Below are 26,843 nucleotides of genomic sequence, written 5' to 3' on the forward strand. Positions count from 1 at the left end.
CAGACCACGGCAAAATAGATATATTATTTTCATTAAAATATGATTGGACCAATCTTGATGTGTGTACAGGTGTATTATCTTGTTGAAAGATTTAATCAGGTCCAGAAATGCGTTCTGCATGATTATCGATCTGTTCTTTGATTAAATTTATGTATCAGACACTATTCATTCTCGCAACGATGAACTTGATACTTGTCTTGCCGAAATAACCGATGCCGGCCCAAACTATCACGCCGCCTCCTCCCATTTGTCGTCGAATTGCTGACATTGTCTCTTTTCTTATGTCATGAAAATAATATTTTAACCCATCAGGATCATCCAAGTTGAATCTTTTTCATTTGAAAATAGTACCTTTCTTCGTTTCTTTTTCCAATGCATTCTTTCTTTCTGAAAAGCGTAAACGTTCTACTTTGTGTTTCGTTGTTAACGAAGGTTTCTTTTTCAATTTTAGCCTCTTAATATCTTTGCAGGATAGTAGAATTCGACGAACACTTGAAACACTGGCACTAACACTAGATTTTTCCATTATTTGCTTCGTTGTTAACTGCGAGTTGGAAGCTACACGCAAAATTGCTAGCTTATCACGATCATTTTTTAAGAAATTTTGTATTACTTTACGACTTCTCATTATTACTTTCGATATTTTTGCTACTGATAACTGTTGCTGTTTTAGTTCAAGAATTTGCTTTTTTTCAGACTCGTTTAATTTTTTTCTGCGTCTCACATACTTACAAATTTATATAATATTGTACTGAAATCTTTACTCGTTGATAGATCATGAACTACTAGCAATTTCTAAACATATTAACAGAGTGTGTTATCATTTCGACCTTAGTATGGATTAGTTTTTCTTTGTTACACACTAAAACTCATAATATTTTTAATTATTTTCAACGAACCGCATATTCTGAGCTCATAATGTTTCGATATTGTACGTTACAGACGAAAAACTTTGCATGCGTCACTGAGAAATTAAAGATAACACACGTGGGTTATCTTTTTGACGAGCACTGTAATTCAAAATTGCGAGCTCTGTTTATTCGACGCTCTACTCCGACATTTTCGCGCTTCGAGTTCACGGTCCCTGGTCCCTTTCAAAAGTTACTCATTTTCGAACAGATTTTAAACAGATGTTAATAACATTCCCGAGTTAAAATATTCCATTTATAATTTCGAAATATTCGATACAATGAATAAAATCTTCCGTGCTATTTGTGTCATTTCTTTTTCTCATTCGATTTAAAATATTTCTTCCGTAATAGTTTGTACAAAGTAATTTTGCTTGAGAGGCAAGAAACAATGGGAATTTTCCATATTTAAATATATTGAGATATGTATAATTTTGTGTGCTAGACTAGATTGATCGCGTAGTAGTGACACACGTATGTGAATATGAGTATATGGGAGTATGTGTGTGCACAGCGTCTCGAAAAACAGATGAATGCAACTGTTCCGTTAGCGGTGTCGTATAGAAGATGGCGAGACAAAGAGAGTGCTGAGACGCGTGCAAATATATATCGACGAAGATCCTGGAAATCGTTTATCAAATAAATCTAAAACTATTTTAATATGAATTCTAAGTGTAACCTTAGTGTTCGTTTACTTTTATTTCGGCGATTAAGATCCACAATTCTCAACAAAATACATCTCGAAAAATGGGAAAGTACTAAGTAGAATATATTGTCTAAGAAGGTTTATTACGCGCAAGTTGCCTTAATAGCAATACCAAATTACGCGTACCATTCTCTCTTTCAGTAATTCCCTCCGCTTCAAGATTCTCCAGGGAGACTCACGTGTCAAACGCATTTTCCCGTTAAAATTAAATTCTATTTGCGAGTTAAAAAAGAGTACTCCGGAGGTGGGTGATGGCGATAAAATTGAAACTAAGAGGAATAGACAGCTGGAAGAAGCCTTAAGATGCGAGATCCGCGTTAGATGGCTTACGTGCGTCGCGGCAGACTTGGGTCAGTCAGGATCGTTTAGAAAGAGCGAGTAAACTGGCTTACGTAAGAAAGCGGCTTTCTTTTCGCTTACGCTCGCCGGTTCATTGGGCAACGCGTATCGACGTAGATACCTGTTCACCGGCATGCGGCGATAATATGTCGTTTACACCGGCGAAATGTATATAACCCGTTTCTCTGAAACGTATCGCCGACCAAGGCCGTGCAAACATTTCTCCATGATTCCGTTGACGTTTTCTCCGGATTTGCGAGAGATGCTTGCTTCGCGAACCGAGCGCTCGCACAATTTTTCTTCCTTTTGTGGTTACGATCGGTTAAGACATATTCGCACGGACAAAATTGTTCGCCGTTGAACCAGTGAAATTTTGGATCTTAAAATAGATCAGAGTAAGTTCCACCAGATAGTTACGTTTAGAGACAAAGCCTTCTTCCATGGCGTAATAAACTGACGAGAAATTCAAACTGCACGATCTTGCTTTTTTCCACGTTATTCGACGAAATTTTGCATTTGAGGATAGAAAATAGAAATGAAAACGAGTGGTAAATTTAGTTACATCTGGACACAAAATATTCTTCGATGATGTAACACACTGAGGAATAATTCGGACTGAACGATCTTGTTTCTTACGGGATATGGAATAATTGATTTGTTCGTCGTTATTCCATGAAATTTTAGATCTTACGACGGACTAAAACGACCTGGAATTACACGATTGTATTTAGGGACGCGTGCATATACAGACATATACCTATACATTAGCAATCCTTTAAGATCGAAGATGAACGAATATTTAGATACCTTGAGATACAAATAACCATCGCGAGTTATATTATCGGTTAATAAACGACGAAAATATTGGCGCTGATAGGAATCGCGTATCGGCACGAAAATCACCGAAGCGAAGGAAGAATTGAAAATTCTATTCAAATATTATCGCGAGTTAAATACACGTGCTTTAAGAAAATTGATGCAAGACACCGCATAAAGAATTTGTTTACAGACTGAGCTACTGAAATTCAAGGACTTGTTATTCGGATACATTCGACAAATCTTTGATCGACGACTTCAATCGACGATTGACAAGATCGTGGAGATCGCACGAAACAAGATCGTATCGCGCACCACCGCATGCACGAAGATTTTGTAGAAGATATGTTCATTATTTAGAAGAATACCAGTTTGCACACAAGATACGTTTATTTGTGCGTTTACACAGAGCGTCAGGAAAAAAAGTATTTATTCAACCACGCGATGAAAAAAAGTATTTACGCATAAATACACGATGAGTCGTAAAATAATAAAGCGATATATAGTCTATGTTGATCGTTGCGTAACGTTGTTCGACCATGTTTTCTTTAATCCGCAAAACTGTAAATGTGTGATCGTAAAACGATGCCAATCTACTTAGAAACGATCGGCCGTCGAACAGCCAATAAATAAATCAGTGATACTGCTTTCTCGCGAATTTAGTCGATTTCCAATGTGGTTAAATTACGAGAGACGGCCAGCTCGAGGAATTGCACGTGCTGGCGAACGAGGAAAAGCCAACAAACCGTTTCGTAACGTCTCTCGTGAGTAGACGTCGACCCGAAGAAGAAAGCAACTGCCGCGAAGACGTTTCTATGACTTTTAGTAGCCTATCTCCGACAGTGACCGATGATCGTCGAAGCAAGCAATGCCGAACGTGCCACTGAAATGTCATCGAACGACAAACAGTGGATACGACACAAGGTAACACGAAGATGATCGTTCGATGAATACATGTCGCGATGCTTATAATTCCTCGTAATTATCGTAGCATTTCTGACGTTTCTCCAAGTGTCCAGACGTAACTTTGCTACCTCCGCTCTTGAATCGTCCGGTTCATTAACGCACAAACTTCGTTCTGTCTTTATCGATGAACATTTTTTACGATAAAAATCTTTTACATTCACGACATACGTGCAGAATGCGTAAAACGTATTCTTAATAAGATACGCAGATACTTTGGTATGTAAAACTGGTCGTATTTTTTCAACTCGTATAAAGATCGAAGATCCAGCGATTTTACGGAGATCTTTGTTACGATACAGTCCTTCCGCGACATAATCGCGGATGCGCTTGCAAGAGTTCTGCGATATAGCGGATACGTTGTTTGAGAAGGTTGGAACGCAATGAACGGAAACGAGAAATAAAAGTCTCTCGAGAGACATAGACGAATATAGATAGGTCGTTGAAATCGTTCAAATTTCATAATTTGTCTTTCCTTTGTAAACAAATTGCCCCGTTATTCGAACAACCAACATCGTGAAATTTCTTGTCGGACAGTTACTTTATGTGACGCAATACAAAATAACCGTGGATGATTATTCCAAGAATGCACTCGAGTAATATACGATACACATGATCGTTCGCAATTATCGTAGTGTACCTTTTGTCGGGATGTCGAGACGTGACTTTATTATCTGCATTTTGCGCATTGGTTGGAATCGCGCAGGTACACGAACGCTTTCGACGTTTCACGTAACTTCCTTCGAGACGAGAGGAAGTCGACGAGGCGATCCATCGAGGAAACGGTTATCGACACGCGTATGCATACAGTGGCTCACGAAAGTATTTGAACACTTACCATAGAAACCTTTTATGTACATATTATGTTATATAAAGCATTTTCAGATTTTATTAACGCCATAATAAAATACGACTATGTACGTAAAACTTGAGGCCAATTTGAGAATATACGTACAAGTTAAGATACGTAAACCGCGAACATATATTTAGAAAAAAATTAATATATAGCGTCTTAAAGGCATAATGAGTGTCAAAGATCACCGAGCATATTTATTCGTACGTTACATTTATTTCAATGTAATGGATAATCGACGGCCTGTCTGTGTGATCCGTGTAAAATATAATATTAAGTTGTCCGAAAAGTTTTTTTCGTTTTATAAGGAAATAATAGACGCACAATTTTTTGTTTGTTTTATATTAGTTTATAGAATTATGCACGAACATAATAATAGAAATACGACAGAATGGATCATACCTAATTCAATAAAATAATATAAAACAGAAATTGTTGTTCATCTATTATTACCTTATGAAACGAAAGAAACTTTTCGGACAATTTAATACTTGATCATATCGAGACTGATAATTGCGTCTTATTAGTGAAATTGAAAAAATATAATATATCGATAGAAGATTTCCATAAGCATCGAAGAGCCACTGCATATCGCACATGCTGCTGGCAAGTAGCGGTTTAAAGCACAGTAACGTTGGGCGAACGTGCGATAATTAGCAGCCAGGAATTTGCCAAGAGGGAAGACAGAGAATCGGAGGTTCTGGCAGAAATTAAATAGAAAGGAGAAATGTTTCGCGGCTGGGAAAATGTTACTCAAGGCGTAAAAGTGTACGGCTCGTTGTTATTCAATTTTCTAGGAGGGTTAAGCAACGAGATAAGTATCGGACTTTTCGCTAATATTCGCGTGTTTAATAGTCTGTTGTTCGATTACGAACTATCTCAGATACGCTTCACTTTGTTACTAAAAATAATTAATCCTTGTACGATCGTAAAAGCTCGATCGTTATCGTTACGAGCGTTGACTATTTTGTTTTATAGCGGTAAAGTAAAACGAAAAAGGCTCTCTATTTCTGCGTAACGTAGCGATCGTGACGATTAAGCGTGAAATATCAAGATCGACCCAGTCTTCTTTATTCGAGAGTCGATAAAAAGGATTATTACGTTAAATTATTGTAAAGAACGCAATTGTTGATTTTAGAGGACGATGCGTGCGCGTCGATCAACGAGGCAGGAACGTGACATTCGGCGAAGCAGACACGCAAGTAGATAATGGCCGTAGTAGTCAGACCGAGCAGCCTGAACTAATTTACGGTTAGATTACTTGATCTACCGTCGTTCCGAGGTGACGCGCGCACCGCTGTCGCGTCATGTATTCTCTTCGTCTTCGAATGTATCAAAGTCTAACAACCACGACGAATGGTAGTTGTAGTCACTGTGCATCTCATTAATGCTATGAAGATTATATGCAACTTTCTAGCACTCGAGATGTTGCATTTAACTTCTCGAGGTTCGTCGTTCGTTCCATTTCGTTAATCGCATAGAACGAATCGTTGCAGCGACTGGACAGATTCGTATTACGATCAACGGCCAAGCGGTATCGTACATAGATAATGGCGTTTAGTATTCGAAAATCGAAGAGATGTCTCGACGCGAGCAATTGCGTAAGCTGGTATTTCAAGGGACGACGTACCGCGAGGACGCGTGTGGAAAGACCTGACCACGTGAGTCTTCGTGTTCTGGGCCATGGTCGATGATCCAAACGCCGATTCTGCGCTCCTCCCATTTCTCTGTTCGTGCTTTCTCGAATGCTTTCGCTCGCTTCTTCTTTCCCCGATCGTCTTCTTTGTCGTCATCGTCGTTGCAGTTTCACGACATCTTAGACATTTACGGACATTTTAAGATTCGAACTTTCGCACAATTTCGGAATAGTTTTGATAATTTCGTATTCAAATTTCTAGGATAGAAAACAGGATGTCGGGTCTTGTTTTTATCCTCTCGCTCGCGTGTGTGATTTGAGTATTGCGAACCTACGGATCAGAGGTGCGCGAGGAGATCGTCAGGGTAAAAGTCGCTATTATCCCAGGACAAATCCCTGTTTGCGGCGGTCTTTGTGCGTTGGCGTACACCTCGAGGTGCTGTCTCGTCAGTGATAGATGTTTTATATGGTTATATCTATTTTATATAGACTACTTTTTAAATATACAGTATACTTACATTCACGTATCTCGTTAGTTTTAATTACAAAGTGTTTCACGTGATTCTACGGTAAGGGTTGGAGTACTTTCGCGGCCACTGTATATCCGGTAATTTAAAAGTGTCTAAACGCTTATACGCGGTAGCGTATTATCATCGTGACCTGTTTTCATGGCAAAATGCGAATTATTAATTACCGTTGATTTAATGTTGAACGTGTTTCCTAATCGTCGTTGTTACAGCAGCGTCTCTAATGGTATTACCGCACACCCGGTTATTTCATAACTGTATTCGAAGCCGTGCATCGTCATGCAATAGTCGTTCCGGCGATACCATCTAATCGGTATTAATAATAGGAAAAAAAAAAAAGAAATATTATTATTACGTCTGCGAATTTGCACACGCGTTTCTCTCTTGTTACGGCCTTTTGTTTCGCTTCGTGTCTTTAGGGGTGATAAATTCTTAATTACATGTACTTGGATAATATCTACGGCAAATTATTCAATTTGAAAAATTTGACGTGTGAAATATGACGAATTTGATCGCGGCTGTTTACGCGTTTGTAGGAAATTTCAAAGTTTGCAAGCATATAATATGAAAAATATCAAGAGGAAAATACCTTAGTCGTTATGATATCGAGCAAATGAAGCAAATCTTTATCTTTAGTCGTAAAAATATAGGTGTGTACAAAGATTCATTTTTTACTACCGAGAATAATTAATTTCTAAGTATTACGGCCATTCGTTTCCTAAAACTTTTGGCAATAGTGAGAATACAGGTACCGTTTCTCGTAAAAATATCACAACACTTGTATAAACAAGCGTAATAAATTTGAATCATTCGAGATGACTGGAGCTCGTGCTTAACGTGTGCATAATTTTCAAAGGATACGATCGGATAAATAAATAATTTGGCGAATTAATAACAAGTAGTTGTAGCAAACACTGCGAAATCTCGAGTTGGTTGAACGTACGTTCGATGATTTAAGTTGATAGTAAAATAATCCCCAAAAGAATTTCTTTGACAAGTCCTTCCTTATATTTCATTTTATAAATTGTTTTAATATTGACGTTATGTATTTTTTTCATATTAAAGTTTTACAATTTATTTCATTAAATCTTTGATTATTCTTAATTATCATCCTTCGTATTTTTAAAATTTTACGGAGGAAAATTGCAGTAAAAGCATTTAAAGCGTAAGAAGTTACCGCGCCAAGAACAATTTTTCGATTAATTTTTCGAAAATAAAGTGCCATGTATGCAAGCGTCAGTCGAGGCATCGAATGCACGTACATTCAAATTGCTCGAGATTTTGTACTTTTTGCTATATCCTTGCAAGTAACGACGGCAATAATAAATTTACCGCAGGCAATTCGCCGTACCTTCGTTACCAGACAGTGCTTCAACTTAATCATCGTAGTATATTTATGGCAAGGATAAGAAACAGCGCTAGAGACGGCGTAAGTCAGCGAAAATCGAGACAGATCAACGAGCTCCAGTGATTTCTCAACGACGCGTTAAATCGTATGAAACGACACGAAGCAACGTGTAGAATATGATTCAAATGGGAATTTTATTTCCTCTTTGAACTTTATTATTAATACTTTCACGCCCTTTAGTTTCTTTCCGAATCCTTCGTGAAATTTACCGATTAATTTTTCAAGTTTTTATTCTTTCCGGCTCGAATCCCTTTCCCTTTTTACTTTCTGTTATTTCTTTTCTCGATTATGTCGCATCAAATACGGCAGATCCTGCGTTATCCGAACTAACAAGGAGACAAAATCTTTCGGATAATGGAATTTTCGGATAATAGAAGAATCAGTTTCTTATGTGAAATTTCATTTATTCAAATACAGATTACGACTATCCAATTGACATATTCTTCAAGTACTTATAGATCTTCTTGGCTGCTAAGTCACATAATTTCTTCAACTTAAGTAAGTGCGTAGTTACCTTCTTCTCGTACTTTGAATCATCGAAACTTTTTTTTCGAATGGCACGAATACTTTGACGCGAGAATACACGTGCTCATTACCACTTACGTGTGTATAAATTGTTGTACGCTGTTTCCATTTATATAATTTCCACATATAATATCCTCATTATCACCTTTATCGCGTTTCATTACGTCAGTACATTTACAGTTTTTCTATTGTTGCCAGCATCCGAGCAATCTACGCGCTTTAGATAATTTTCGATATCGCGTTTTCCGATGTCTCTGATCGTCACACTTTTTCCACCTTATGTATCTTTGTTAAATTCTGCTTCATTTACACTGCTTTCGAGCTTTTTTAATTATGTCGTATGTTGTTTCGATAGTTGTTAGTTTTATACCAAATTGTTATAATCAGAATTCACTCGATCGGACAAAGAAAATTATACAACGTGCACGAACTTACATATCCGAAATGGAAAAAGGGAAATTTGCTGAGAAATGTTCGGATAATAGAACATTCGGATAACGAGTGTTCGGACAAGAGAGACTCTACTGTATTTTCTCTCGCACGTATTAAAGTCAGAAAAATATCAAAAATGGTGTTGTCATGTTGATTGTCCGAATTTCGAGCGTGGCAGTTTGCCGAATAAATTAAAAAAAAGTTACAACATAAAATCAACAAATGTAAGATGTTCGAATATAGACACTCAGATTTCTTAATCAATGGAAATACTGGAATATTAAAAACGGATTTTGCTTGTTTACCTATGCGACAAATAAACTTCATCCTGATCACGACATCTTACGATTGTCTATTACGCGTCTAATGCAACAGTAGCGTATAAAAAATGTTAGTTATCTAATACGACGATAACACGTGGCATATGCGTGTGGCAACGCGCGTAAATTATCGATTGATCGCGACATTCGCGCACGTACGTCCTATATATCGATCGGCCTTGTGAGTCGAACGCATCGCACGCTTCGCCATTTCGAGGTTCCAACCCCTTTCTTGTTCTTTCCTTTTTTTCCATAATCGAACCATTAGCCTTCACCTTGACTCAATTTCGAAGTGACATCTGGCCGATCCGTCATCGACGTCGATTTCGAGCGTGACTCTCATGATAAGCGCGAGTCTTTGACAAACAATTCGCTGTTCGTTAAATACCTGACCTTCGTCGCTTCTCTTTCGCAATCGAGTTTCCCTTCGATCTGATTTTCGTCTCATGCAACTGAAGTTCCGCGCTACTGGATCTTTCGGAACGCATGATTCGTTAAACGAACCTTGGAATCACCGACATTTCGTGATTCGGAAGTTGAAGCGATAAAAAACACGACCGACGAAGGTAGAGATTTCCAACATAAGCAGTTGAATATTTTTACGAATGTAAATTCCAATTTTTACAATTTTTATCCGATCGTTACCCGATGAATTTCGCGATTCGGGAAGAAAATTGAGAATTTTCAATTGTTACGGTACCGTTGAGACGAAAACATCTCGTTGAAAGTAAAAATAGTTTCTTTAATATTTTTCTTGAAACGTCTTCTCGAGAGACTCGTCGAACGATAGAAAAGAATGCGATAGAGTAAAAAATATTTGAATCGACGAATACAAAGTACAAGGTTGCTTTTTATGCTTTCGTTATAGTTAACCAAAATTTTCCTCTGTTTCTCGTTTATTAAATGCCAATCGTCTATCTTTTATTAGTTATACAACGCTATTTTTCATACAGCCTTCTACGCGACATGACTATCAAGAAAACATGTTTTTGCCCGAGTTTTTCTTGTCTCCATACGTAGTAAAACGCGCAAATCACGTAAGAAAGCCAAGATGTTACGCGATAAGACGGCCGCAACAGTGTTTCAACTTCCTCTGCGAACTCGTCGATTTATCGTTTGAAAGGCAGATGTACTTTGATCCTTGTTATAAGAATACGACGAGTAGAAACTCAACCAAACCGAATGACACTTAGTTTGCGTTATTCCACGGGAATGAAATCCACTTTTTCCAACGACACGGAAGAAATTTTTCGAATGACCATCGATATTGTCAAAGTTGAGTGTACATGATTAAATACAAAAATTATATAAACAATCGATGAACATAGCCCAAATATTTCTTACTAAAAATGTAAAAAATTAACGATAATTAACTTCAAACACGCGTGCAAAATATCACGTAACTTCTTTTGTCCAAGTTGAAACGTTTTCAAATAATCTAGTATGCTGCGAGAAATATTCGATTCTACGATAATTCGTAAAAAAGCTCGTGATGCGACTAACGTCTTCTTAAGAAAAGCGTTGAAAGAAGGAAGACAGTAGCGTGTTTCGATCGAGAGAACGATCAAAGGGTGTCGATGAATAAATCGTGACTTATCACGAAACAATCTGCAGCCGTGGTAACAGGTTGAACCGCGTCGTTCAAACCAGTCCGATTATGGAGAACAATTGCACTTTAGAACCCGACGACTGCCACGGTTCGTCGATCAGCACGATTATAGCGACCATGATTCATGCGGCTCGTGACGATTGTCGTTAATAAATCGTATATCAGCAATCTGATTAGCCGTAATGTGATTTGTAGATTGATACTTGAAGAGTATCGCTAGTAATTTAATAATGCTGAAAACAAGGCAACGGAATTCTTTATTGGTTTAACTAGATTTTAGACCGAGATATTCATTTCATGGATTATTGACGTTCTTCGCTAGATATTAAGATGTCGCTTAACGAAGTTATGCCACGTAGAAGATCGAATACGTTTGAATAAAAATGAGATTAGGAAATTAAACGAGCGATCGATTTTCCGCTAATTCGATTAATTCTAATATAAATTTTAAGCGACATTGCATTAATATAACAACTATTCTTCTTTTCTTCTTATTTTTCCAATTATTCGAAATATGCAAGTGTTTGTTTCTCCTCTTTGCGACATTAATATATGTATATATATGCACTTTCATTGAGATAAAAAGTGCTTACGTCAATTGGCCGCCACTTTAACTAGTTAAATGACAAGATCGCTATAAATAAAAGTTGTTTTAAGAAATTTAATCTTCTCCTGATTTTGTTAATGGCAATACAAATTTCGAATTCATAGGTGCCTGGTTTAGAAAAAAAATGACGAAAAGTTTCGTGATCAAAAGCGATGCGACGTTAAATTTATCGCAACTTTTGCGTAGCTTTTACATTGATAAGTAACATTACGTGCAACTTTGACGTTCTTCGAACGTACCAAAAGACACTTTAAAGAATGAAATGGTTCGATCTTCAAGGTTACTTGACTTTCTGTTCGCCGCAGTTCATCAACCTGAGATTACGCGATTTTGAAATCGTGTACATCACGCGGAGAGATGAGAAAATCAGTGGACCTAAGATCGAGAAAATGAGAAGAGAAAGCATTGGACGGCTGCGGGGCAAGTAAAAGTTAATAATGTTATAGGAATCGTGCGGCAGATTGGTTTTCGTGACTGCCTATGGAAAAACAAAGAAAAAGGGAGCAAGGAAACGAAGATCATCGATTTTACCGCGGTTCATTGTTATTAATCGTACGAAATATTCGCGTTGATTTTGTTATTTGTAACGCAAGCTTACCATGTTAGGGGAACGTAGCCGAACGACTGCGTAACCACTTTATGATGACGTTTTGATTTGCTTCTCCAGTAGCCCGCCGACATACTTAGTAAAATCGTCGGAATAAGCATTTCTTTTTTTCGCGGCCTCGTACCTAATTGTAATTGGTGCTCTGAGGAAAGTCGACTGCCCGCCGCGGATTTACGCTTTTACTCGCTGCTCTATTGTGCGCAGTGCATTAACTTTCGTTGAAACATGAATTTCTTCTTCGATTACGAGCAACGAACGTTTAGTTTCTTTTTTTCCCAATTTCTATTATTCGTGGAAATATACTCTGTTTTATTTACAATACTATCGTCGTATCGTTACACGCATCTTTCAATTACGAGAAACATTAGCGCTGACATCTTTTCAATTTTATTTATTTGCATACTATACAGTATTTGGATATACCTACCTACCGTGTATCATACTATTTGCTACATGTTATATGTATATTTGTTTCACTATGAAGAATAAGAATGCCGATGAGGATTGCCTCGAGGTGGCAAGAAATATAGTTTCTTCGTAAAGACGATAGACCGAAAGAAGTTCAGATTTATCAATGGGATAATTAAGAAGCGGCAAAGCAGAGTAATAGAGATTAATACGATCAAGATTTCTACAGAGAAAAGAACAATGCCCCACAAAATTCTTGCGCATGGAAACCTGGATAGTCAAGCCACGCTTTTTAATAACAAGCAAGAAGACTTTCATCCGCCGAGAGGGGAGATTCGATCTGCTCCGATACGCGACTACGTAGAATTGATAACACTCGTGGCTAAGCCAAGAGAAATTTCGAATTTCAATTTGTAGAAACCGAATGAAATTAAAAGAGAACTCGAACAAGACTATAAAGATTGGGTAGTCTTCGACGAACCTAGCAGACACGTATAACAGTCTTTGTTCCACGGAACCTTTGTACAGTTTCGCGGCGCTGTTTAATCTTGCTATTAGAATGCAGCCCGCGGGAATGCCAGTCAATTATCGATACGACGTGAAAATCCGCAGCAGGCGTTTATCGGTGATTTCGATACTTCGATCGACGAAACAATAACCCGATATAACCAGTGGAGTTGTCGCGATACTCAAAAATTGTCCAATGAAATTCGCACGAAAATTAATCGATAGCAAATCGAAGCATCGTCGTTCATCGACCTTATTCAGACAATGGAACATCAAAATAATCGAAGAATACGAAGAGAATTTATTACTTTCACTGACAGTACTGTCCTTTGGATTTATTAATTAGAATATTTGAAGAAATTCGATTTGAGCCTCTTCATCTTCAAAAATGAAACTGCACAGCGAAGATCGGCGACTTTAAAGAAAACGACACTTTCACTCGTTATTAGACTGCGAATCTTTATACAAATTCACATTTTACGAACGCGGTCAATGAAATGAAACCTGAATAAAGATTTGTTTCGCTCTTTGAATATTATAACGAGCGTACTATACTTTGAATATCTTTTATATGTTTGAAAGATAGACGAAAGATACGAAAAGACAGATGTGAAAATACACTTAATACCCGTACGTACAATGTGGTGAATTTTTATAAAATGGTAATAGTTAAAGTATTCGTTATAATATTTTATATTCTAGACAAACACCACCTGCTTGGTATTCACAAATATTTGAATTTGAACAAACACCTGCAGTCTACTCATTACTACCGTCCACTTTCCGACGATTTTAAAGAAAATGACACTCTCGCTCATTACCAACGCAACGTCGCGCTTACTTACTGATCGTCAGTGACTTCGACGCCCGCACAGCAGCTACAATTTCGCTTATGAGACGAAACGCGTCGCGCAATCGAAATCGTCACGGGAAAACATATGTACGTCTCGATTCGCTGATCTTTTCGTTCCTTCGTTACACAATATTCGTCGGTCCTTCGTAAAATTATGCGATTGCGCAAGCGAACAGGACGGTTTTCCACTGGGCGGGGATTACGTTTACGATAACACGAAATTACACAACGATGGCGTGCGCGTCACGATGCCGAACGTGGCCCGAAAAGTAACGAGGTTGTCCATCCATGCTGTTTCATCCATCTGTGAGTAGCGATGGGACCGATAAATTCCAATTGAATTTAATACCCAAAACTCATCGTATAAGGTTTGGATACCGCTATAAGAAACGATGACTCACGCAAGAATTTGAGTACTCGTCGTATAATATATTTGAAATATAATTATAAAATTATATATTGCTAAAATATTAGTAAATAAAATCTTACGATATAACTTGATTTTAAATCGAACTGCGATGCTGTTATTTTTCGTAATCGTCGTACGGTGACTCGGGAAATTATTCGAACGCTTATCACAGAAAATTTTTACGATTATATTATCACGTGTCGTGTGATACTTTCACGTACCGAAGTGTGTAATTTTTTGTCCTCTTTTTTTTCTTGTCACTTTCGAGATATTCGTAGAAGACTTAAATTTGTTTGGTCAACGTTTGAATCTATTTATCGCATACTTGAAGCTATCGCTCGGTGATTTTCAACAGCTCCTTCCCTGTTTCTCGTTGACTTTTAGTCGGACTTCGTCGCGTTGCTGCTGTTTGGCTACGCGTTTGACCAACTCGTTTTACTTTCTAGAATCGTTCCGGATAGCGATTAATCGTTCCATCGAACGCACGAAATTCGTTCTCCCGCGGAATTTATCGTCATTTGGCGAGAGAGCCGGCGCTCGATCGTGTGTTTCACGAGTTCAGTTTTCTTTTCGATTCGACAAACCGCCGAGATTTCAGGTCACCGATCTACTCTCGATTTCACGTTGCATGGGATTACGAGGAACCTAGTTTTATACGATCTAGTTAACTGGCGCTTCAATCCGATTCGAATCATAGGTATCAGGCGAATGTGAGAGAAATTTTCTCTCGAAGAAGATGAATAACGAAAGATTAGTAATCTTAAGAGCAAAAACAGATATAGTATCAAACGTCATAATTTTCATTCTTAAGGCAAATTCATAGCGACGACGATTCTTCGATCACGACAGTCCCATCGTTTTAGACATTTTCCTTTGTATCGTCGAGAAAGTGTATCTCTCTAGCTACTATTCTGCGTTTTTTTTTCTACAAAACTGTTCTATAGACAGGTGATTGCTGCCAACGAAACGATAATTAACTTTTCCCACACACCATTTGTCTTTTATCTGACAATGAGAACATCGTCGTTGAACTTGTTCGCGTTACACGGCGAAAGATTCATCTTGCGTGAACCTCGTGTATGAATCATAAAGAGAACAAAAGACGCTGCACCTTCTGCGTTCTACGCATTCCTTCCTCGATCTTGATCGACAGATACCGCGAAATTCCTATTTAGCATTCGATCGTCAACTTTGGTACGAAAAATTCTCTTTTTTCTGGAATTTTAAATTAATCGAAATCAAAATTCAAATTGCCTCGACGAACGGTACATTTGCCGCATTCTCTATCGATTAAAGCAGCAAGAAGACGTTTGTAGACAATCGCGTGATAGGTTTTATACGCTGAGATATGTGTTTCCGACGCTGATTCTTCTACGTTGGTCCGTAGAACACGCAGGATTTGTGAGTTCGAAGATAGCCGAGGCGAAGAAAGAAAATTGTAGGAAAATGCGCGTGCGAAGTAACGTGGGAATGCGTTCGATTTCACTGCGTGTGCATTCCAGGATTGTCAAAATGCTGCAATTCTTCCATATAACTTTCTATTTCGTGCGTACGAGGAAACCGCTGAGTCACTTTGAATGCTAGTAAAATTATGAGAAACGATCATTTCTGACGGTGTAATAAAACGAGGAAGAACTAAGAACGAATAATTTGGAAAATACGTAATTGTCTTTTTATTCTTATGATGTCTTTGATTTCTAATAGTATCGGATACGAGCAGTATATTCAGGTTTTCAGAACAGATGAGTATTAACGAACGAAGACTGTAGATTAGAATTTACATTTCTTGGTTTTTATAGCAACGGGAATTCGATTTGTTGGAAAAATTGTTTCTTTGTTCGATGTTGGAGCTAAAAATGTTTTTTCAAAACTCGTTATATGAAGCATCAAAGATTGCTTTGTCGTAATATTAAAATATTTTTTGTCTCGACAGTTGTGTTTTTCTTTTCTATAGAACTTCGTGAACCATACCTTTGGACCTACCAGGACTTTGCATTTTCAGCTCTTTTATTTTGAAATTTGTTTTTTTGTTTGCAAGATCATATTAACATGAGGTATCACAATGGTTGTTTTACGAATATTTTAAAACTATCGTTAACATTCAAAAAAATTTCATACGTATAGATGTATATGTAACAGACTGTTTCATCTTTGGATTTCAAATAACGAATAATGATAAATTTACCATTTCTTTCTCCTCTATCAGCTTCAATGTGTATATATACGTAATAACGTATATTTCAATAACTCACGATGTTTAAAACATAAATTTCATAACACCATATTCGATACTTTTGTGCTACGCTGTGAAAAAGTAAACTACGGTGATCGACTAATCGTGGATCTCGATCAATTCGATAATTAAACGTTGGTTTACGCGATTGTTTGAACGAGCAGGATGTGAACACGGCTGTATACTTGTAATTACAGAGAAAACAGTAGAATGAAATTTCTCAGAGTCGAAACGTAGAAAATAACGTTACTCCACGGGTGATAATTTCATGATCGTGGAAAAACGAATCAGTCGCCGATCTCGCCGCTTTTTACTTTTCCTCTGCCTTCATAACTAGCGTGAAAGTAAGGATTATCGGATAAGTCGATGATCTATTGTTTTTTCATCGTATCATACAACGATGGATACGTAATAGTCGAATAATAGAAGAAACTTAGAAGAAACGTATACACGTAAAATCGAATCACCGAACAATCCATAAAATTCATTATGGTTTATGTGGGGATCGATCGTGGTTGGTTAAGATCGCGATTTTGCCATCATCGCTTTCGAATTTCCTGCGGCGAATCCGGCTTTGCTAAAGTCCACACGTTTTCTCACTTTTCAACGGAAGCGAAGGGGCGTCGGACGTTCGACTAATGGTCACCTTGCGCGACCTCGAACTCGTTCATTTCTCGTCGAACGTTTCCGACGCGACGCGATCGTGTCGCGGGAAAACTCACGGTTAATTTCGTTGTTCCGTGATGGATCAAATTTGTTCGAGTTCCAATTGAATAAACTTGTGAGACGCGACAAATCCAAATGTCATACCTTGTATCGAACTCGGCCACGATCTCGTAGTGTCCTCTTCTCTCGATGTATTATTTCTTGGCGTATCTCGGACAGAGTATCCTGTAGGTGTAATCCTGGCCAGATGTCATCGACGTTTTACAACTAGGTATTATCAGGCGCGCATAAGCGAATTCGTATGGTAGATTTTTGCGACCATGTATAAGAAGAAGGTACGAAAATTGGAGAAAAATTGAAGAAAAAGTCACCAACACACAACACAACAAAGTTGTATCAAGACTGAGAGGCACATATATAATTGCACGTTCTACACTGGACGTTGATCTATGACATCGATTTGAGCCGCGAGGACGTGTCAGCTGGAGAGGAAGTCTAGTACTGTGGCAGGATTGTCGTGCCCTCCGCACCTTTCGAGTCCTGACGCGAGACTGAAGCGGTCAGAAGCGAGTAAAATCGAGCTCACTCGCCACTTAACGAGCCGACCTGCGTCCTTCTCTCCCTCTCTCTCGCTCTCATACACCGTTGTCGTGCTCCTCCACTCCAACATCCAATCACGAGGTCTGTCCTCGTTCGACTGATCGGCTTTCTTTCTTCCGTCGCGAGCTCACCTTCCCTCTACCTGTCGTCCTTCGACCGTCCCGCATTTTCGTTCACGCGTGCTCCTGCTCATTAATCTACGCCGATGGTATCCGTCACTTGCCCCTTTCTTGGGTCGCTTGATCGTTCAATTTCCCTGACTACTTCCATGCTAATTCCCCTTTTCTTCTTTTTGTTTTTTCCTTTACACCGCAACAAATGCTACTCTTGTAAACATAAATAAGGTGCTCTTTGAAGGAAAATTTAGACTAAGAAACGATACAAAAACTATACGAAGAAATATGCCACGGTATAAAATGGTATATCGTGCTTGCCCTCGTGATCGATGAAAAACATCTGTCGATTTGGCAATTACTTTTCTCCGTATCGAGAATCGTTCATCGATATTTCCAGCAACCTACGTATTACTTTTTTCCAAATATAATCTCACGTGTATTGATATTTTTATTTAATTTAGTCGATGTTATTTATGAAATAAAACCTTTGGAGTAGCGACATTTCGTACACACCGATCTAATTTTTTGTTTTTTTTTTTCTTTTTCACACAGAATCTTTTGGGTGAAGATGTTGGATGAATAAATGGTACACTATATATATAGCGAAAAGATCATTAGCAGAATCTTGGGCCGATCGTTTTGCAGATTCATCTACCAATTTACAATCTACTAATTTTCGTGCACTTTGAGCTTTTTGTATGAGCAAGCTTGCGTGTACGCAAACACCGTATAGTTTCCAAGTATACGTATGTGTTTCGGGAAGAAACGCATGTTGTAGTTGGTGATCGGTGACCATGAAGAAGTTGATCGTCCAAGTACTTCTAGGTTACTACTTCCTTTCTCTGTACTTGTCCTATCATTATCAGACGAATCTTATACAATTAGGCGAAAAAATCACTGGCTGGTTAATGGACCAGATGTCTTCGTGAGTCAGGACGTAATAGACACGATGATTTCCACTAATTAACAGAGACAAACCTATTATTGTTCGATTTCCACCGTTGTGATATAAAATACAATAGTAATTATACTAATGAATCATCGATTGAAAGTATAATACGCTGAACTCTCGTGTCACGTTTCTAAGAATAACCTTGTTCGTCGAATACCATTAACCCTTTGCACTCCTATGTCAAGTGTGACTCGATATCAGTTTTTATCTCAGGAGCTCCTTTGTCGAGTTCCACTCGAAATTCTTCCATATCCACCTATTTTTGTGAAACGTGCGAAAGAAAAGCAGGATTGCATTCTAGAAATTGTTTCAAGATATATCACACGCTTAAGAGGTACAAAATACAACAATAGTATGAATAAAACTGGTATTTAAATGAAGTTGTTTCTTCCTTTATTTATTTAAATCGTCTTATTTGTTAGTTAAAGTAAATTTCAAATAAAACGTTTAAAAGCGTTGGGAGCTAACGAAATTGAAATAAAATTCAGAGTGCAAAGGGTTAATTTTTGTCTACAACGATCCAATACATTATGCATTTGTCGAAAAGTCGATTTAAATGTTTAATTTACGCAAGCGAAGGTCGCGACAGAATATGTTTTACAATTGTGGATGAACCGTAGAGTTTCGCGAAACAGCGTCATCGCGGAGGCGAGGCAATTGAGAGCAATTTTTCATGCAAAACGTCTCCTCGCGTCAACGCGTTTAAACGTCCGGCAAAATACGGAATCATCTCGTCGCGTATTACGAACAAAGACGCTTGCAACGATTCCAGACATTATACTTGCAAAATTCTCGACGATTTCTTTATCGCGTTCACACGATTTTACGCTATTTCTTGCATCGGCAAATAGACAAAAATTAATTACGACAAACAAACTACCATATAATAGCGTCACAAGTCTTTCAGTTAATGTTGATTCAACTTTGTACTTAGTCGTCGTCGATTATATATTGTGGTGTTATTCACGTGCAGTCTTTTTCATTACTCAATACAATTTTTTTAACTTTCGAGCTATTGTAAACGTCCTTAGTTATTCGTTCTTTTAGTATTCAAAGGAATTTTTCAGATATTTTTCTATAAAAGTGGGCAGAGCACAGGAAAAAAATGAGTTACAGGAGTAACATGTCGTTTTGTTTGCTTTTCAGGGTAAACGTTTGTGTTGTCACCTTGTTCGTAATTTCAAAAATATTGCCCTCTATAATGTGAAATTTCGAATAATAGAATAGTCAAATCATCGTTATTTTCACCGATAAATTACCACGTGATCGTTTCTGCGAATACGTGCAAGTGATTTACGGTGAATCTACGATTTTTCTTCGTAGAGTAATATTTCATCGCATGTTTATTTTCTTTGCTTGTAATCTCATTTTCGGGATAAATATAAATAAGACATTTGTCTCTAAAGAAGCCAAGAAACTCTACTTGAAACGAATATCATCATCAATCGATCTCTCAAACGTTTCAATTTATTCTTCGACAAGCCGCGAATCTCGATGAAAAATGTGCTACTCTTTGCAGATCACATTTTCTTTTTTTTTGTTTTCATCGATTCAATGAAACGTTTTGCGTCACGATTTCATGAGACAATAATTCACTTTGCCCGCAATTACGTTTAGCACAATCATGTAAATGTATTCATGAGACACTACGTTTTATCGTACCATATTAGAGTCTGTATTTTCATTAACAAGAAATTACACAGTCAAGGCAATCGGTTCACATTCGATTTACTGTGTTTGACAGAGAAATTATTCGAACCTCTGCTACCTAACGATTTTCGAATTGAATTCTTCGTTAGAGAATTCTTTCCCTAGAAATTTCGTGCGACATAATCGTCGACCATTCGAAAGGCGATCACAATCGTCACGCTCCATCGAACAACGTTTCATTTTGTTAGTATAAACTATAGGATAGCGAATAAACCGTTTAATTAGTCGGCAAAGTTTAGCCGAGATTGCCAATGGCGATCAACAAACAATTTCGTTCCATATCGAGAAATAGCAAGCGTAATAGTGGTCAAGACGGTTTGCACTTTCCCCAGCATTGCGTAACACGGCTACAGTTCCTGACGTAATGTAGGCCTGATTAAATAACAGGAAATTATGCATCTTTTTTCTCTCGAAAATTGCTACCAGGATTCTACGAATTATCGATACCTTTGAACATACGGAGCAAGCCTCGTTGCATTGTATTTATCCGATGAAATTATAAAATGCTAATCTAACGTATGTTTATATTATACATTTATACATAAATGAGGAATATTGTAATGTTGTAGTGTAATGCTCGTCGCATCGATTTTCCTTTCGACTTAAGGCCTTAAGTATCAGATTTTCACACTTGGGATCGTTTGATATAAATTGCTCTAAATGTCACGAAATTTCGCATTCATTTGCAAGTACTAAGAAATCGTGAGGCCAGAGGCCGACGATCGTACGATGAAAATGTTGTCGTTAACGTTAGGAAAACTTCAATAATAGAAGAAAAATAATAATAATAATAAAAGTTTAACAACAGAGAATGTTCTTTGGTACCGCGAGTCAGATCACGAGCTTTCAGTTTGAGTTATTTAAGGAATTTACGCTGTTGAAATGCCGCCCACGAAATTCGTGATATTTTTAGAATATATCGGTAGAGAAAAGTACAGATTGTACTGAAAGTAACGATTGTTCCTTCTTCTTTACTCGTATTTTTGCATACACATTTTCTTAAAGACCCACCGAGAAAATATTCCAACAATTTCTGATAGAAACCGTTCTATACTACAGAAATTACACGTGGGACGTGATTAACGAATATTCTGCAAATTTTCATGAAATAGATTACCGTAGAAAATTAATTTACGAGTGTGCGGTAAAATTTTACCTGAAGAAAACTTTTTGGTTCTTCTTGGTTGGTTTCTTCTTCTCTTCGTTGCAACCATCGTTTATAAATTTTAGCCTGTTTATGTGGTTCGAGGGATTGTCGAATATGCTTAGGCATCATCGATTTAGATTTAGGACTAACCTTTTAGATTTGGAACTGAGATTGAAGATTTATTTCAAATTTCAGCCCAGAGGAGAATGTATTCGGTGCGTCATTTGCAAAGAAATGGGCTCGTGCCAAACCATAAGAAACAAAAATAAAAAAGAATCTCCTACGTTGTGATTCTGACAAATCGTATGATGATTTTTTATTTCGTCCCTCTAGAAGGCTAATTAATTAATTAGGTTTAATATTATCAATGACTCATGTACCTAATTATTAGATCATTATTAGCTTATTGGATTATTTGGCTTATTTGTAGAATGTAGAAAGCTGATTAATAGTTTGTCGTTGGATGATACAATTTTTCGTGATAAAAGTTGTCGAAGATAAAACTTTGTCGATTCGAATCTTCAAAGATAAAGATTATTCGTAAAATAGCGTTTCATTTTATTAAAAGATGAAATATTTCATCAAGATGTATCTTTTATTTACCCCAAGATGCCAGAAATAAATGACTTGTTATGAGAAACCTATCGCGATGTATGAAATATAAAGCTTAAGATTCTGAAATATAACAAGTTTAACATTAAATTAGTCAATAGCGAAAAGAACAGCTGCGTCGTTTTCCAGTTGTTTTTTATGTTTTCTCAAAGTAGCAGCCTTTAGCCCCGATCTTCCACACTAATTACCATAATTATCCAAGTGTACCGATGTTAAAAGCTACAAGAGTAATCGCATAAAAACAAAAACGATCTGTCATTTTCCCGTGTCGACTCAGCTACCCCGAAAAGTGAAAGCGATTTACCGTTCTTCGATCCGTGGGCCATCAGAAGCGAGAATGCGTCGATTTCTATCATCGACCGAGAATCGAGTTGATAAAAATACCTACCGACTGGAAGAAGGGAGACGATAATCAAACATCATTATTTTACATAACTGTCATTACTAGCAAGAACCGGGCCATTTGGCCAAAAGTAGATGAAATACGATTCTGTCCGATCCATTAAGTTATCGAAATATCAATTTGATAACTTTCTACATTTTTTACTCGACTATTGTCATTACTCTTCGATCGTTTTCACCAGAGACTGTCTTAAATTTTCCATTGATCTGTCCTTTAATAATCGATTGTTTCGATAACGAGATTTTACTAACAAAAAGATTCTAATTACCGATTACTAATACCGATATCGTCTATCGTAAGTCGATATTACCTAGAGAAATTTTCTGTTTATTCGCTAAATAAGTTAAGCAGACTCGTAAATGAACATCCTACGATGTACATAATCAGTGTGACGTAACACGTATGTGGAAAAGTGTATCCGTTAATGTCACGGTTCGATGCAAAGTGGACAAGGCAGTTGCAGTTTATTCGGTATGCGTAGTTCGTTTAACGCAGACACATCTTCTTCTTATCGATGGCAGGTTAATCCAAGATGGAGGGGAAGGTCTTTGCAAGGTCTCGTGTCGAGTTAGTGTCAGCCACCTTCGCGGGCTTCTTCGAGTAAAAGCGAAAGTGTGGGTCGGTGCGCATGCACTCGTCGATCGCCTTTGTCGCGTTTCGTGTGTACAACGAGGTCGAATTTTATCTACTTTTCTTTTCTATTTCCTAGACGCTCTTCGTAAGATCGAATCAAGTGCTCGATTTTCCACAAATTTGTTCCTATTAATCGACGTTAGATGAGAAGTAGAAGCGCTATCGTTAGCTAACTTACAAATAGCGTTTACAAATAATAACGCCATATCATTACGGAACGATCATTAAAAACAGAATTCCCATGTAGTGAAATTTCACCTATAGCAGCCTTTATGCGGTAGAATTCGACCCACCTGTATTCGTTTTCGCGGCGTCAAATATCTCGTTTCTGATTCTTCGTAAATGGACAACGTTTCGTACAGTTGAATTTTATCGAGTTCAGAGGGATCACGCGATCCATGTGCGTACGTAGGCTGCTGTTAGACGCACTAGAATTGGATAAACACGATAATGATACTCTCAGAGATTGAAAACAGCGTGCGTGGAATTTGCTTACTGTAATCGCGAGAAGCAAATGCGATTTTACCCTTTGCGCAAAGTTTTCCTATTTTTTACTATGCTTGGCGAAACCGCTTTATCGGCCGATTCTGAATTTTTATGCAGTTGTGAGAAATGTAAATGTGCAAAAATGTACGTAACACGTAGAAATGGTAATTTAGACGTATTCGTAAAGAATAGGAATTTGTAGAAAAATTCTGAATCCGTTCATCGGATACCATTTTGAAATTGGAAATATTAATTGCAAAACGCTACGAACTACGTGTAATTATGGAACAGTTTTCAATGTTAAATGACTAGCGAGCCAGAGTTTAAAGGCTGAAGACGACGCGACAAGTCAAAAGTCTATTGGGTAAGCAGATCGGTGAATTTAACCCTGAAATAACCGTTCTGGGAAAGAAGGACGGGCCAGACTTGAGAAACCGCTACGGGACATTATCGAAGCGGGTCGCTAAATGCGGCCAAAGGTATGGTATAGATGTGAAAGCGGTCAGTCCGGCTGCTGTGTTACGTAAATGCCAGGAAGAGCGTTCAAACGTTGATACATCGATGATCGTGCATCAGCCGCTGAAAGACAGGGGTTTTCCCTTTGTACGAGCCTCTTCGTTCCGTAGCCTTGTGCTACTTTTCGGTGGCCTAACTGCAATTCCGTCGATAGAACTCGATGATTTTCAATTAACCGCTCGCATGTCTTGTCTCGATGAATCCAGACGATCATCGTATCGAGGAGAAACAAATAGCTAGATTGCACCGTTTGCTTAACGAAGCTCGTGTCGTTACATATCGTTAGATCGCTGGAAGAATGTTACGTATATTTGAGAAATTGAAAATTTTGAGATATTTATAAAAATGAACTGGAAGTTTGAATTATTTTTTGTAAGGCAGGTGTCGTTTCATTTATCATTATCGTGATATTTAACAAGAAGGATGTCGTAACTTAAAAATCCTCGTAATCATTTCTTTAACGCTAGAACTATTAAATTGGTCAGAATGACTAGTTTATAACTCTTAATAGTAATTTTATTCGTCTACAACAATACATTGTATACATTGTACAATAGTACATTGTTGGTGAATCGAACGATGTTTGATAAACAAGGTTTGATAAGTTACATAAACGGTATTTCGTTAGAAATTCTTGAAACTTAAATGAAATAAAGTATCGTGATGTGATATATATGTATATACATATAACGCGCGCGTGTGTGGGATAAAACGAATAAGAAAATATTTCAGTGGCAAATGGTCGAGCTATTAATAATTTTCTACTTTAAACTTTCTGTTTCGAATCGACTTCGCCAAAAATTTACTTCGTTTTAGTTCCCTAGTTTCTGTACGTTTCTAGCGAACCAACGTACATTTGCCCTTCGCAATGATAGACGAGATATAGAAATATTAAACGTTTGTTAACTTCGGACGAAAAGATTTAAGAATTTTTGGAAAAATATCACGTAGATTTTGAGAGTCGATTATTAGAGAAAGTGACTACGTCAAAATTTGTCGGATAATGTCAGACATCAGCTGGGACTTTCGTAAGAAGTGAAATAAATAGCAATTTATCAGATTTCAATACGATTAAATATAATCGTGACAGGTCCGGCATATTATAGAATGTTTTGGCGATAAATTGTTTTTATCAAATTTCACAAAACTTATATAACGTTGTCAAGTTGTATTAAAAAAGTGTGAACGTGATATTATTCGCGATAAGTATCCATAGAATTCTGTAATATAAAGAACGCCATCGTTTTTCAATCTTTCCCTTTACTATAATTTATTTCAAGAATCTTCTCGCGACAACTTTGTGGCGATTAAAATTCCACAGACGAACGTGACGTTGAATATTTTACTGAATCAATATCATAAAGAAGAATTTGCATTAAAAAGGAACGCGAGCGAAGGAAAGATGTTCGAGTACGAAGAAGTAAGAAGATTTCGTATTTAATTGCGCTATCGATAAATGCATTCAACGAGCGTTCGTTCGTTTTGAAACGAACGTCGAAGCGTGGCACGCGTCGCGCGTGTTTATCGCGTTAACAATTATTGCGATAATATTTTACGAGATGCGCGAATGACAATCGTTTCGTCGAGTTATCAGTTTCAGACGATCTTACTAATTTTTCTTTTCTTTATCCTTCGATAGAGGCATTTTATTCCTCGTTTTCCTTCTCGATTTTCTAATAGACAATTTTATCGTTATACCATTTATCGTTGCTACATTTGACATTCTAAAAAAAAAAAAATAATTATACGCTATGACTTCAATGTTCTTTGTTAATGTCCTTTGTTTTTTTTACTATTTAATAACACCGACTTTATGTATTTATCGTTAAATATGTTGCTCGTGTTGTCCTCGTTTTATTTTCAATAAAAAGGAGGGTGAAAAAATTGACGCAGCCATTATAGTTGATCGCATAAAAAATGAAATTATACTTATGTAATGCACCGATACTGAGTCATGGGGCAACGTATATTGTCTCTTTAATAATTATTAGTCGATGCTCGTTTTCATGCAAACGAGACACCCGTGTCTCGTTGAATTATGCTAATTTCCCTTGTCTTTCGTCACGTAACACAAATGGTAAGCGTGGTGCCATCTCTCGAGGTGTCTTCAGACTTCCTTTCCTTCTGATTCTCGCAACAAGAATCGGTACGTAAGGGAACAGCAAAACGTAATTTGCATATAACAGTTTTTTAAATAAATGAATCATCTGATTTAAAATGACTACGCACTTTGAAATTTAAAGACGCAATATACCGCGTAAGTGATTCATTTATTTCTACCATCATTAACGAATCCAATTCTTTCTCAATAATAACTGAGTCAGCTTGTTGATCTA

At 37.4% G+C, this 26,843-nt stretch overlaps 1 protein-coding gene across 4 annotated transcripts in view; it reads right to left on the bottom strand.

The window, feature by feature from the left end:
• The window catches only part of LOC126924170 (ABC transporter G family member 20), a 49,395-nt gene that overhangs the window by 15,310 nt on the left and 7,242 nt on the right, over positions 1 to 26,843 (bottom strand). Inside the window, exon 1 of one of the 4 annotated variants that reach the window (XM_050738380.1) lies at positions 17,477 to 17,995. The exons of 1 other annotated variant lie outside the window; for it this stretch is intronic. Coding sequence is in view for 1 of the 3 variants with exons in the window: in XM_050738377.1 (XP_050594334.1) it covers positions 12,248 to 12,330 (83 nt within the window). In the remaining 2 variants the exon portion in view is untranslated. Of the gene's footprint in view, positions 1 to 12,247; positions 12,346 to 14,016; positions 14,036 to 17,476; positions 17,996 to 26,843 lie in introns of those variants that run through there. 2 more of the 4 variants (XM_050738381.1, XM_050738377.1) reach the window with 2 other exon arrangements.

The sequence above is a fragment of the Bombus affinis genome, chromosome 14, assembly GCF_024516045.1.
Source record: "Bombus affinis isolate iyBomAffi1 chromosome 14, iyBomAffi1.2, whole genome shotgun sequence".
Lineage (NCBI taxonomy): Eukaryota > Metazoa > Arthropoda > Insecta > Hymenoptera > Apidae > Bombus > Bombus affinis.